The sequence below is a fragment of the Botrytis cinerea genome, chromosome 8, assembly GCF_000143535.2.
Source record: "Botrytis cinerea B05.10 chromosome 8, complete sequence".
Lineage (NCBI taxonomy): Eukaryota > Fungi > Ascomycota > Leotiomycetes > Helotiales > Sclerotiniaceae > Botrytis > Botrytis cinerea.
Window position 1 is genome coordinate 2,335,768 of NC_037317.1, and position 13,362 is coordinate 2,349,129.

At 43.0% G+C, this 13,362-nt stretch overlaps 5 protein-coding genes across 5 annotated transcripts; 2 read left to right on the forward strand and 3 right to left on the reverse strand.

The window, feature by feature from the left end:
- The first annotated feature begins 12 nt into the window (after positions 1-12).
- Positions 13-1,173, forward strand: Bccox16. Its single transcript, XM_001550107.2, has 2 exons — positions 13-420; positions 483-1,173. The coding sequence occupies exons 1-2, from the start codon at positions 154-156 to the stop codon at positions 561-563; spliced, it is 348 nt and encodes a 115-aa protein (XP_001550157.1). The 5' UTR covers positions 13-153; the 3' UTR covers positions 564-1,173.
- A 494-nt stretch (positions 1,174-1,667) lies between these two features.
- BCIN_08g06270 (hypothetical protein) lies at positions 1,668-3,220 on the reverse strand. Its single transcript, XM_001550105.2, has one exon. It carries the CDS (start codon positions 3,001-3,003, stop codon positions 1,882-1,884), a length of 1,122 nt encoding a protein of 373 aa, XP_001550155.1. The 5' UTR covers positions 3,004-3,220; the 3' UTR covers positions 1,668-1,881.
- A 371-nt stretch (positions 3,221-3,591) lies between these two features.
- On the reverse strand, positions 3,592-6,533 carry BCIN_08g06280 (hypothetical protein). The gene is made up of 4 exons (XM_001550104.2): positions 5,709-6,533; positions 4,887-5,652; positions 4,718-4,839; positions 3,592-4,666 (listed from the first exon to the last, which is right to left on the reverse strand). Exons 1-4 carry the CDS (start codon positions 6,007-6,009, stop codon positions 3,936-3,938), a joined length of 1,920 nt encoding a protein of 639 aa, XP_001550154.1. The 5' UTR covers positions 6,010-6,533; the 3' UTR covers positions 3,592-3,935.
- Positions 6,534-7,075: 542 nt separating this feature from the next.
- BCIN_08g06290 (hypothetical protein) lies at positions 7,076-9,627 on the forward strand. The gene has a single exon (XM_024694762.1). It carries the CDS (start codon positions 7,609-7,611, stop codon positions 9,418-9,420), a length of 1,812 nt encoding a protein of 603 aa, XP_024550555.1. The 5' UTR covers positions 7,076-7,608; the 3' UTR covers positions 9,421-9,627.
- Positions 9,628-9,629: 2 nt separating this feature from the next.
- BCIN_08g06300 (hypothetical protein) lies at positions 9,630-13,293 on the reverse strand. Its single transcript, XM_024694763.1, has 3 exons — positions 11,947-13,293; positions 11,429-11,896; positions 9,630-11,380 (listed from the first exon to the last, which is right to left on the reverse strand). Exons 1-3 carry the CDS (start codon positions 12,685-12,687, stop codon positions 10,214-10,216), a joined length of 2,376 nt encoding a protein of 791 aa, XP_024550556.1. The 5' UTR covers positions 12,688-13,293; the 3' UTR covers positions 9,630-10,213.
- Between the last annotated feature and the right edge of the window lie 69 nt (positions 13,294-13,362).

Consider the following 13,362-nt stretch of genomic DNA (forward strand, 5'->3'; position numbering starts at 1 on the left):
GTCATAATCATCGATCGGCTCACCTGTCGTATTGCGACGACAAGTACGGTACCTCATTAAAACGACTCAAAATTTTCGGGTTCTCAATTCCACTGTTTCTAACATTTGCCATTGGTTCTGCGGACATCCAATTTCCTCCAGGGGAATCATAAAATGGCAGTCTTTGGAAGCAAGAAGTTTCGCGGAGCGGCAGAGTCAAATACCCTCGCCGCAAGGTATCGCAGCGCTTTAGCCAGACATCCATTTGCCCTCTTCGGTTTACCATTTATTGCTACTATGGTAGCTGGATCTTTCTTTCTTACTCCTGCCACAGCTATTCGATACGAGAAACATGATAAACGTGTGCGAAGAGTAAGCAAAGAAGAGGAGCTAGGAATTGGTAAGGCTGGAAGGCGAGTGGATATGAAAGAAGAATACTATGTGAGTGTGCCATCATATACTTGTGTTTGAGAGCAATGTTCTGATATCCATCGCTACTACAGAGACTCGCCGCGAAAGACTTAGACGATTGGGAACAAAAGAGAGTCAAGAGACTTCCGGGTGAACATGATGGTAAATTATAGGGTGATATTTGTGAAGGAGGAAAAGAGAAAGAAAGAGAGGTCGCAGAACTAAACTCGATCTCGAACTCGAATACTTGCACAAATTTTGGCTCAACTGCTTCGAGTTGTGTGGACTTTAAAAAGATACTTCACCATCTCGGATGACAATATGAGCGATATAAAGTCATGACCAAATAATAAAGACATCGTTAAAACATATACGACGACGTCTTAGGTAGTAGGTCAGACATACTTGATTGGAGGAGATCTTGATTAGATCAAGAAAAATCATTTCACTCATGTTTGAATTAGGATACGAGTCAGAAGTCAATCCATAGGTGGAATATGAACTTCGAATTTAGTTCGCAAATCACAGGATTTCCGATCTATGTTGCAATCATCTTTTCGTTATGAATCATTGAGTTTTCATGGATTTTCATGACTTTTCACTTTGTCTGGATTACTTATGTCAGTCGTTTGCTGTCTGTTAGACATGCCTGCTTTCGACGTGATTCATTCTACCTAAACTGTCAGAGCCATCATGTTTTCGTGGTCAATTTAAGCCGTCCACGTCCACATTGCAATATACGCTCTTTCAAGCACGATTCGCAAATATATTCCATCTAGCGCACCCTACTTCGTGATGATTATATTTGCACATTTACCTCCACTCACGTCGACAAAATTTTAGTACAGCCAATAGTTTGGCTTCAACTCTGTATGCAGAGTATACTTTACTATTCGGTCTATTAATGATGTAATCATTATTTCTCAAGCCTTAGTGCTGCGGTGGGCATGAGAGGATGATTGTTGAGTTTGGCGAGTGCATCTAGTCTCGATGGTGCAAGATGAAGCAACAAAATATGTATGAGAATAGCCCAATGATGGCAGTTTAGAGTGCATATCAAGACTTATGGTATACTTGCAGCATATATGCTACCTTGAATCACAGGGTTGGCTACGATTTGCAAATCCAATAATAAATTCTCGTAGCTGCCTGTGAGGACCCTATCCAGAGCCGGTACGATGCAACAGTGGAGAAACTCAAATACACCCGGAGATTCCATTTTATCGCTGGTGCTCTGCCAATAATCTTTTCGATGGATCCCTCTCATTTCGAATCAATGGCTTGAAGTCCTAAAATTCTGTGTCTTGTCAGGTTCAAGTAACAATCTTGTTAAAATATTTCTTCTCGCAGATCAAGCCAAAGATGCCTTGCTTGTGGTTGTTCAAATATGTCGAATCTATGAGAATATATACATCCAAATATTTAACCAGGTATATAATACAAACTGTAAAGCATATTTCTACGAACCTATAATTCATTAACATAACCTGTCTATCTATTTCTCGCCCAAAATTCCCCTGCCCTCTTCGCCCCTAATTTTGCCTCTTCCTGGAAGCCTAAAAGGTTTCCAATCAAAATAATATCATGCACCGCCCCCTCGTCAATCTGCAATTCCGTCTTATTTCCCGCTTCCGTGAACTGATTATGAACCTTCACGATATCATCAAAAAGTACTTCACACTCCCCTGCACTAAAAAACAGTGGTGTGGCACTCTTAAACGGATTTCCCACAAACGAAATATTCGGATGAGATAATTCCACTCCTGTTCCTTTTAGCGGCGTTAATCCCTTGGCACCCCAAATTCCAAACCCCTCGTCAAGATAGTCGGTACGAGTGTGTGGAGAAGCATGGAAAGTTCCTTCGAGAATCGTAGAAGCTGGATCGAGCCAGGGAGACCACAACCATGCACATCCTGGATTTGGTAGACCCGCGTCTGGATTATCATGTAGATATCTCAATAAAGCCAATGTCAAGTTTCCTCCCGCGCTATCCCCAGATACAACAATGTTCTCCGCTTTAATTCCCATTGTCTCGGTTAAGTATGAGAAACTTGTGATCGCATCCTGCAGCGCTGCTGGAAATCTTCCAGCCGGAGTTGCAGCAAGTCTGTATTGTGGACAAAATACAAAAGAAGCAGAGCTATTAGCAATCAAAGTCTCTGCGCAAAATCCAGCATCTTGTGTTCGTCCATCTCCAATCACATATGCTCCTCCATGAAAATGAAGAACTACATCTTCGACGACTTCTCCTGAAGATGGTTGGTGTGGATACCACGTTCCACCGATAATTTCTGGTCTGATTTCGGGATTTGTTATAGTGACTCCTTGGTAGCGGGAGGATGAAGCAGGGTGGATGGTCAGGAATCGTGACCCCTCGGCGCCTGGGAGGAGATTGATAATGGTAGCTGATTTGGTGACTGAGACGGATTTGACAAACGCTTTAATGATCCGGACGCGGAGAGCTTGGGTATAGGTCCATTTTGGCGAGGGGCGGGTAATGGAAGGAACATAGTAGATAAGCCAAAAGGGGATACGGATCAAATTTAAAGCTACGGCACCGGAGATCCAGAGATGTTTTCCGGGGAAGGATGTGAATAAGGAATCCGATTCCATGACGTGTGTTGTTGTTGGTCAATGGTGAAGTTGTGTTCTGTAATTTTCAGATAAAGTCAATTGAGCGCCAGCTGTTCAGACAATGTCTGTACCATTTGATAAAACAAAGGCACACTAAACTGGCATTGAGGGTAAATATATATACAATCTTGAAACACAAAGGTGTGAATGAAGAAGAAATGTGAACTTGTAACAAATTATACCTCGAAACTTTGCCGAGGTTGGTCCACCCCACCCAGCAGCACTGCTCCGCTGATCACCACAGCCCCGCTTAGGGCGGACAACGGAATAGAAAAAGTGCGAGCAAATATCAAGAATGAGGATTTTGATTTTCAGTATCTTAATATACTGTGTGTATTTTGATCGAGTTGTAAAATCACAATTCTTTATCAAATGAAAAGATTCATAGAACTATAAGAAATTCCAAAATCTTGGCTTGTAAAATCTGATAAGCACTATTGTTATTACAACACTCCCAGATTTTCGAGATCTCACGCGTGTACACGTAGACTATGAGACACAGACACATAATACAAGTAATGAATAAACAAATGGACAAAGACAGATTCATGAGACATTTAAGTATACTGCTCTTCATTTCCCAACACCTCACTATTGAATTAATGAACGATGTATATCTATTACCTATCCATTCCACCCACTAAAGTCAAAAATCGTCCATAAAAAAGATAAGTAAACCAACTGCAATGGCCCCCCTTCTTCTCTCAAGAAACAGAAAGCGGAAGACCTTCGCAAGTCGGTACGAAATGAATAAATACGTCTCTCCCTGAAGTCATTTGCACAAGGTAGTTTGCTTCTCTTCATGCCATGTACCTTCCAAATCCATCGAAAATTACCAGACGCCTTCCTATCCAATCCATTCACAACATTAATCATTCAAAATTCCAATTCACATCCTTCAAATGTCCAATCTACAAAACGATCACTAATCCAAAAATACCACCTACAACACCCACCATCATCGCCACATTGACATTGACAATACGGGCAGCTGCCCCTGTGAATGGTACATAAGTGGAATGACCCAAGATTGAAGTGGTTCCGACAGGCCCTACCGGAACAACAGTAGAAGGCACTGGCTTACATCCACCAGGTGGGCAAACAGGGACTATAGTTGTGGCGTGTGTTGGGGCTGGTGTCGGAGCAATATATGTGATGATTGTAGTAATGACACCTTCGACTTCTGAGACAATTGCAGTTGCGGTTGGGCCAGCTGGGTAAGTGATATAAGTTGTGACACCAACTCCGTAGATAGAAGTGGTATATGTAACTGGAGATGGAGCAGGTACATAGATAGAAGTCTCAGGGACACGACTAACTGGTTCGGAGTGAGTTCCAAGAGTTGGGACCGGGATAACGTAGATAGATGACGGTGGAAGTGTGCTATATACTGGACATGTTGGCATGGTGTATGGAAGACACGTCTTGCATGGGAGAATGGTAGGTGGAACCGGAGTCCAAGTGTATGAAGTTGGGACTGCAGTTTCGTGGCATGATGTTGTAGTGGCTGTGATGAACCCACCCGTTGGGCAGGGGACACCGGCACTAGATAAGGCACATGCGTAGCAAGGATATCCTACAGTTGATGTACTCCAAATCGGCTTCTGTTCAGTGGAGCAATCACTTGTGATATATGAAGTAACTGTTTGATATGTTAGTGATGATCTCAGTGAAAGAAAATAATTTTACGAACCAGTCTTGTCTCCAATAGTATGACATGATTCAATGATGGAAACATAGACAACAATTTCAACACCAACTATCTTGTCTCCTGTTGGGCATGCCGGAGTTACATATGGAGGAGGAATGAAAGTTCTAGAGACAAGTTAGTACATAACTATCCACTCAAAGTGATTACTTACGTGGTAACAGTTGAGATATCATGAATGGTAGCAGTGACAGTCCTGTTATGATCAATAGTTGAAATGATAGTTTTGTTGCCATATGGTACAGGAACTCCACTAGATCCTGATGGTATATGGGGTGGAAGAGTGGCAGAATGCGATGGAGTATAAACAGGAGTTGTTGTGTTTGGTGCCAAAGCCGGAAGACAATGTCCATCACCAGTTGGGCGACCAGATTCACATTTGCAACTTGCAGAGCACCCATCACCAGAAACAGTGTTTCCATCATCACACTCTTCGTTCAATGATGCATCCCATTTTCCATCGCCACATCCAGCTGGGGTCGCACCACGACTGATGATATATGGTAGTCCAATTGTCTTGTCACCGAAAGTTTGCGATCCGACACCAATAACATCTTGAGCAATAGCAAGAGCCTGGAATCCATTGATTCCGACCGATGGATAGCTGGAGAAGGCTTCATGAACACTACAAGACCAACTGGATAGTGCAGCATCATTAAGAGTTCCGAGAGCAGGTGAGGATGCAACAATGTGAGCTTTGTCGTAACAAGCAAGATTTCCTCGAACAGTGAAGTCTCCAAAGTAAGAGAGCGATTCTACTTTCGCAGAATCCACATTACTATAATAACAAGACAACGCGTAGTAGAGACCAGTCTGTTGAGTACCAGCAAGACTCTTCGCAGATGCTGCGAATTTGATGGAGTTATCAATTAGAACTTTGGCACCAGGTTGAGCTGAGAAGTGAAAGGTAGGATCCGTGCCTGATATTCGAGTTAGTAGGTTCGTCTTACTTTCGAACTCGTTTGGGTGTTCTTACCGATAATAACTATGTTCCCTTGGACTGCTGGCCCCCAAGTGTTCTTGGTATCAGTCAAGAATTGAACATCGCTTGGTGACGTTGAACAATCTGGATCGGCAATGACAATCGCTTTGAAAGCGGCAAACTCGGCTGTTGTCATCGTTTTCCATTGTGCTTCGCTAACCACCTTGGTAGTGTATCCAAGGACAGATGTTGCCTCCGCAAACTCTTTGAACTCGAAATTATCCACAAAAAGTAGGTCTTCTGCAAGAACAGAAGCAGTAAGACTAGCCAATAGGCCACCAGTGGCAAACTTCATTATGGTAAGGGTTAGGTAGTTGGAATATATTAAGAGAATTTATATGTGAAAACGTTTAAAAACGAGTGTGTTTGATAAAGAGTGACTGAAGGAGAAACGAGTGACGATAGTGAAAAGATGAAGGGGGACAGAAAGACCGGAGAGAGCACAATATATACGCAAGGAAATAACAATTCCTTCTTCTTACTTCTCCGCATGATAATATTGGCTCCAAAAACTGCGAGGTAATAGATCATAGAGGGCTGATTTACTGTGGACAAATTGAACGATAGAACAGTCGATATGCCATTCAGTGTCTGAACTTCCTGTGCGACAGGTCGAATATCAACATCGTACCTGCATAATTTCAGAAAGATTTTACGCCTCTAAAATCCTGTTTCCCCTTACCGAAGTATGATTTTAGGCAAGCCGATCATGTGTATTCTTTCAGCTCGACAGCCATGTTCTTGGCAATGAATGGTAATGTTTCACAAAAGCTTTTTTGTGCAATAACAATCCACATTTAGAGAATGAGGAGATTATTCAAAAAAACATACGATGTGTAAAGCATAAAATAATTTGGAGTAGCCAGCCGTTGTCTTCACTGCCTTGTAAGGCTTCGCCAGGTTTCAGTCGATCAATGCAGGTACGATTAAAGTTATCATCCCCAGAAAAAGAGTTATTGACAAGCTGGGATATGCCAAGTGCAGAGTAGGTTGATCCAACTCAGGGGATATTCAAAGCATCGAATGAGACTATTGAAAATAACCAAGATGGCGCTTGCCATTGAGCCAACGGTGCCACCAAAGGAGCAGGGCCATTCTCTTGAGCTCGTGGGCTTCTAGAACTCTAGGTCACGAATGGTATTTCTGATGAAATGTAAGGATCGTCGCCAACTATCAGTCTTGAAGGATATGAGCTTCAATATAGGCGATGGAGTTTTTGCCGAAGGATGAAGGAATATTGTCGTGATGTCAAATGGGATGGTCATTGCACCAACGACGGATTAACATACATAAGAAGTAAGCGAAGTTTATCCGGTGATGACTAACAAGTGATTACCCCTAGGTATCTCACTCTACCTTTGACGTTCATCGCGAATTCTCCTGCATTTACTTCCACCTATTCAATGAACTCAGGTCCTCAAGTTTTGATGGCCTTAGTCGGCTCCAAGACAACACCACAAGAACATTGATGCATATCGTCAAGATGATTCCTGTGCCCATCTATCTTGTCATCAGGATTGCTTCGTACCGCGCGGTTACATCAAATTGCTTACTATGACCGTGCTCCTTTACCAGCTTGACACAGATCACCATGTGAATCTTCATCTCGCTTTTTGCATCATTGCCTAGTAGTAATTGATGTGATTGCTGCGGTTTCTGTGGTCATCTACAATTTCTAAAACATGGAGAACTACTCTCCATATTTGAACCCCTAAGCAGTCATGATTGAGGGTCTAACAATGGGGGCTTGGATCTTGAGAGCTAGTATTTAGATGAGGAGTCGTGTCTTCAATACTGCTCCATGTATTTTTTGGTTTTTTGGTTGAATATTACACTATTTGGACTCGAGTTTTTGGTTTTTACTTCCATTAAATATCTTCAGGTCCCATTAAACATGACTACCTTAATTCAACCGACTCATCTTCCAATTGCATCGCGCTCTTCCCCCCTTCGCAAATCAACCACCAATTCAAATTTCCCAATCACTCACCTACCCACAGATATTCTCTTCACTCTCTTCCGTCTAATACCATCTCCACAAACTCTCTCCGCTCTCTCCCTCTGTTCCCGCCAATTCCACCACTACATCACTCCATACCTGTATTCGCACTTCCTCCACCTCGGCGATACATGCACTTCCCTCCCCCATTTCCTTCACACCATTCTCCACAATCCCCACTACGCACTCTACACCAAAACCTTCACCTGCAACGCTCTATTAGGCTACCGAACCGACATCTCGATCTCCAATTTCTCCCCCTCAGATCTTACCCTCCTAAAATCACGCCTCCAATCCATCTACACCCAAGAGAATGGCTCACGGTCCCCATTCTTCGGCTCCTATATCACCTCACAATGGTACAACTTTATCCTTCAAGGAAACTGGGATGCCATCGTCGCATTAATTCTCTGTCTCCTTCCTAATCTTCAATCACTCAATATAATCAACCACGCAAGCGGTTGTCCCTACGGATATCCCTATCTCGAAACCGTGCTCAACCGAGCAGCAAAGCTACAAAATCAGCGACTTCGCGATCCCAATGGTATAGCTCAGCCACAGCCATATTCACTCCCGCTTTTGCGGTCTTTACACCTAGCAAAACACGATACTATACATTATCCGCGCATGGGATTTGAGATTCTGCGCGCCCTTCCATTTTTAGCAATCCCATCCATACGCGAAGTCGACACACACATGCTTTCGGATTATCATTTTCCATTTAACGCTTTATCTTCTTCTCTTCAGTCTCCTTCCTCTGCTCAACCCGCACAAACCCCAACTCCAATAACACCATTCACGCTCTCAACCTTCTACTCCGCCCCCCTTCCAAATTTCACATTCCACATCACCCATCTCCACCTCTCGCACACCGTTCTCCGCCGGGAATCCTTAATCCCATTTTTCAGTTATTTCAAATCTCTCAAATCCTTACAATGGGAATGGGAATACGATTTTCAAATCGCAGAAAAAGAAGGATTGGAATTTTCATTTGATATGAATCATTTCCTGCATTCCATCGAACATTTGAGAGGTATCCTCGAGATTTTGAGACTTCGCGTTTCTGGATCATCATCATCGTCATCGTCTGCTGAGATTCATGATAGAAGCGAGGAAGAAGAAGAAGAAGGAAACGCGTATTATCAACACCGACACCACAATGAAAACAACAAGCGCAACAAATACAATTCCATCCTCGCGCAGCTCTCGCACTTTACAAAACTGGAAATCCTAAGCCTCTCCGCAAATTTACTTCCCGCTCCCAAACATAAAACTCAAGGTCCAACCCCAGACTCAAGCTCAAGCTCAAGCTCAAACTCCGAATCCGAATCCGAATCCGAATCAGAAACCGACCCAAGCAAAAACAAACCCAAACCCAAACCCAAACCTACACATCTCCCCCTCTCCCTCTCCCTCCCACCATCCAAAAGCAGCAAAACCAAAACCATACTCCACCTACGCCCAAACATTCCCGCAAACACAAACGCAAACGCAAACTCTTCACAAGAACCTCGCGATCCCCACGATACTCACAAAGAAGAAGAAGAAGAAGAAGAAGACCCCAAACATCACACTCTGAATTCCCACTTCCGCTCCCGACCGCAATCCCAGCCTCTGGAAAAAGATAGTTCGCCTCCCTGCGAACAATGCACGCACAGGGCATATTTTTCAGGCTCGGGAAATTCCATTCAGAGACGCGGGAGATAGGTGGTACGATGCGATGCGATGCGATGCGATGCGATAGGTGAAGAATACACCTACAGATTGATAGGAGAATCAACACATTAAAATCCCACGGGTCAAGTATCCGACGAGCTTTTTGGTTTTAAGCGGGAGGGGAGGGAAGAATGGGAAGGGAAGGGAGGGGAGGGGAGAGTGAGGAAATAAACATGATATGATATGATATAATGAACAAATGAACAAATACTCGAATTTAGAATCTAAAAACCATATAATTCACAAACCAGATTCAATGATTCATTCTAACTTACTCATTCCAATCTTATAAGATATAGCATATGACATCTCAATCACTCAACCACCCAACCATCACTTCAAATCATCCACATGTCTATCTCTACCTCAAACAATTTCCATAATTTATCCAACTATGCCTTCAAGAAATATCAAATCAAATCATCAAATCAAACCCATCTCATTGATATCAATATTGAAAACTAACTAGTCCGAGCTGTTTATGTTTCTTTCTTTCTTTCTTTCTTTCTTTTCCCCTTTCCCCTTCTCTATCCATCATCTCATCTCATTCATCTCAATTCATTCATTCAATCATTCATTTATCCCCATCAAAACATTTGTATCCCATCTCATCAATCCCGTCAATTCATTCTTTCCTTTCATTTGATTTCCTTTCAATCCCGTTCCTCATCTCTCATTTCTCATTTGATTCTTTTGTTCCATCCTCTCCTATTCAGGCATACAAGTCAATGCATCCCATATAAAAATGTCACTTCCCCTCATAAAATCATCAATCTCAAACATCTCAAATCAAACCCCTCTTACTATCCTTCGCCTTCCAACCCTTCAATTTACGCTCCGGTCTAGGAACATCAGGTCTACCAGCAAGAATATCCACAGTTCCCTTCAAATCCAACCAGAACTCATCCTTTGGTCTTCTATTTGGCCAATCCGTTTCATTTTCCTCAACATCAACCATACTAGAGAATACAACTTGTGCACCCTTAATGCCAATAACTGTTGAACTTTGTTTATCCCCAAGAATCTTTTTATCGGTTCTATCTTCATATTGCTCGAGATGTTCAATACATTTGATAGCTAAGCGAACGGCTCGGGTACGGTCCATAGGGGATGGAGTACCACCTTGTTGAACGTGACCTGGGATACTATCTCTGGATTCGAAACGATCGCGAGCTTCTTCACGGATCATATCAGCGATGAGTTTAGCGTTGTAAACCTTTGATGCTTTTTCGTTGATGAGGATAAGACGGCCAGCTCTTGATTGACCACTGTCTTGCTCGAAAACTTCCTTGAGATGTGCGATATCTGCTGAGAGCATACCAATACTGACACCTTCTTCAGGAGTATAGACAGCTGATGCACCAACAGCGAGACCAGCCATGGTAGCAACGTAACCAGATCGACCACCTTGGGTTTCAATGACGAAAACACGACGACGGGAAGCTGAAGCGGATTGTTTAATGGTATCGCAATAACGGACAAGTTCGTTCAAACAAGTATCTGAACCAATCGAATATTCTGTTCCTGGAACATTATTGGAGATAGTGGCTGGAAGTAAAGTCATAGGAATGCAAAGAGAAGAGTAAGTTTCTCTTGCTTGACGAAGTTCGGACAAGGCATGGAAACCTTCGAAACCTCCAATAATGAGAAGACCATCAATCTTGAATTTTTCAAAAAGTGATGCGATCAATGGCATTCCAGATTCCGATGGAAGTTCACGGTTCATACCAATTTCTGAACCACCCTTACTAGCCCATCCATCAACTTCTAGCCAATCAAATTCTCGAACCGATCCTGGGTTATCTTGGTGATGACGGGCGAATCCAGCGAAACCATTATGAATAGCAATTGGTGTATGTCCACGAGTTAAGCAATAAGCAACAGCTGCACGCGTAGCAGCATTAACACCACCAGCTGGAGCTCCGACATGCACAATAGCAATTCTCATGTGCTATGTAATGTTAGTATCAGAAGAAACAGAGATCCGATCATCACATACCTTCTTATCAGGAAGACGCATTTCATTGTTGAGATCAGTAGCTGTTGTAGTCATGTAGGAATCATAAAAGTCAGAAAACTCTGTATCTCTGAGTGCCATAGCTCTCTCGAAATCCTTTGCTTCGATAGCCTTTGCTACTTCTTGAGTATCAATGACGGATTGAACCAGTGGTTTTCTGGTGATTTTGTTTTCGTTAATGGCGATAAAAGGAGTGACCGTTTCTGGGGTAGCATCAAGAACAGCATTTACTGCTTCGATGCCTTGTAAAGTAGAAAGGTATCGATCGTAAGCGCATGCAGAACCACCACGTTGAACATGACCCAATGTTGAAATACGTGTATCAAGAGCGAGACCATTCTTGTCTGCAAGAAGATCCTTGATCATTTCTGGAGAAATCTTATTTCCTCCTTGATCGTGAGCACCTTCGGCAACAATAACAATCGTCTTTCTCTTTCCCAATTGTCTATGCTGTGTGATTGTTAGTATGATCAAAACTTATGGAAATATAGTAAACATACCTTCTGGATGACCTTGTGCATCTCTTCTTTCCAGTTGTCTGCTCTTGGTTTTTCTGGAATGAAGACAAAATCTGCACCAGTAGCAACACCAGCCATCAAAGCTAACCAACCGCAATGTCTACCCATAACTTCAATAACGAAAGCTCTTGAATGCGATGAAGCAGTTTGTTCGATATAATCCACCATCTCGCAAATCTTGCCCAGGGCCGAAAAGCAACCAATTGTAGCGTCGGTACCAGACATATCATTATCAATTGAACCGACCAATCCAACGATATTGAGATTCTTGAATGGGGCAACTTGTTGTTCTGATAATTCCTTCTTTTCGATCAATTCCTTGATCAAGCCAGGCCATTCCGCTCTGAATTTATCAGCTCCAGTCAAGGAACCGTCACCACCACAGATGATGAGAGCATCAATTCCATTCAACACCATATTCTTTGCTGCTTGTAATCTGCCGGGTCGCTCATAGAAAGCCATACATCTGGCAGTACCAATAAGAGTACCTCCTTCTGATTGCCATCCACGAACATCTTCCCAGCCCATCTTTTTGATCAATTTTCCTCCTTGGACCAAACCTTCATATCCTTCGTAGATACAGTATGGTTCGCATCCTTTATAAATGGCCATTCGAACGCAAGCTCGCACAACGCCGTTCATACCGGGAGAATCACCTCCACTAGTCATGATAGCGATGCGGCGCTTCTTTCCCTCGAGGGGTGGTGGGGGTTGAGGAGCCATGATGGATTTTGAGTAGTTGTTTTGTTGAAGGTCAATAGGTTGGAGGGGTAAGAAGTTGAGGTGAGGTGAGGTGAGGTGAGGTGAGAAGTAAGAAAGAGATTCTAGGGTATAATGGATACGTGAGGTGAAAAGTAGTATGAGAGAAAAGGGAAGAGAGAAGAGAGAAGAATGAAGAATGAGGAATGAAGAATGAAGTTTGGAGATGCTGTAGGAAGATTGTATCGACTAGTAGATTCTCTTACTTTCAAAGAATGACGAAAAGTTGAGAGATCCGTTTGAAATAAGATGGGTCCTTCATGTATTTTGGTGGGCTGAGACCTTGTCAATTTTTTTTACGAGGAGCTTTATCGGCTTTGTTAATGATGGTACGCATGGGCACGAGCATGGATGGATGGATGGATGGATGAGTGGGCGTGGGCTGCTTTGCTTATCGGTTTGGCATTGGTGTTGTTGGCATTGGCACTGGCAGTGGTATCATCGGCATCGGGCTCAAATTGGAGAATTCCGTCTGGTAAAAGATGTACACTCTGACAAGAAACCTCCCGTGTCCTGTCAGAATGAATGATGCTCGATGTGCAGGTGAGGCCATGCATCTTTCCATATATCATGATAGGATGCACGTGGGTATCATGGCACGCATATATGTATGTATGGGAGGGAGCATTTACCTACAAG

Excerpts from the sequence above, each read along its gene's own strand:
- BCIN_08g06300 (XM_024694763.1), bottom strand. The coding sequence starts at position 12,687 with ATGGCTCCTCAACCCCCACCACCCCTCGAGGGAAAGAAGCGCCGCATC. Across the intron at positions 11,897-11,946 it reads TGCACAAGGTCATCCAGAAG|CATAGACAATTGGGAAAGAG; the intron begins GTATGTTTACTA and ends ACAATCACACAG. Across the intron at positions 11,381-11,428 it reads TGCGTCTTCCTGATAAGAAG|CACATGAGAATTGCTATTGT; the intron begins GTATGTGATGAT and ends AACATTACATAG.
- BCIN_08g06280 (XM_001550104.2), bottom strand. The coding sequence starts at position 6,009 with ATGAAGTTTGCCACTGGTGGCCTATTGGCTAGTCTTACTGCTTCTGTT. Across the intron at positions 5,653-5,708 it reads AGGGAACATAGTTATTATCG|GCACGGATCCTACCTTTCAC; the intron begins GTAAGAACACCC and ends CTCGAATATCAG. Across the intron at positions 4,667-4,717 it reads TACTATTGGAGACAAGACTG|TTACTTCATATATCACAAGT; the intron begins GTTCGTAAAATT and ends CATATCAAACAG.
- Bccox16 (XM_001550107.2), top strand. The coding sequence starts at position 154 with ATGGCAGTCTTTGGAAGCAAGAAGTTTCGCGGAGCGGCAGAGTCAAAT. Across the intron at positions 421-482 it reads ATATGAAAGAAGAATACTAT|AGACTCGCCGCGAAAGACTT; the intron begins GTGAGTGTGCCA and ends TCGCTACTACAG.
- BCIN_08g06290 (XM_024694762.1), top strand. The coding sequence starts at position 7,609 with ATGACTACCTTAATTCAACCGACTCATCTTCCAATTGCATCGCGCTCT.
- BCIN_08g06270 (XM_001550105.2), bottom strand. The coding sequence starts at position 3,003 with ATGGAATCGGATTCCTTATTCACATCCTTCCCCGGAAAACATCTCTGG.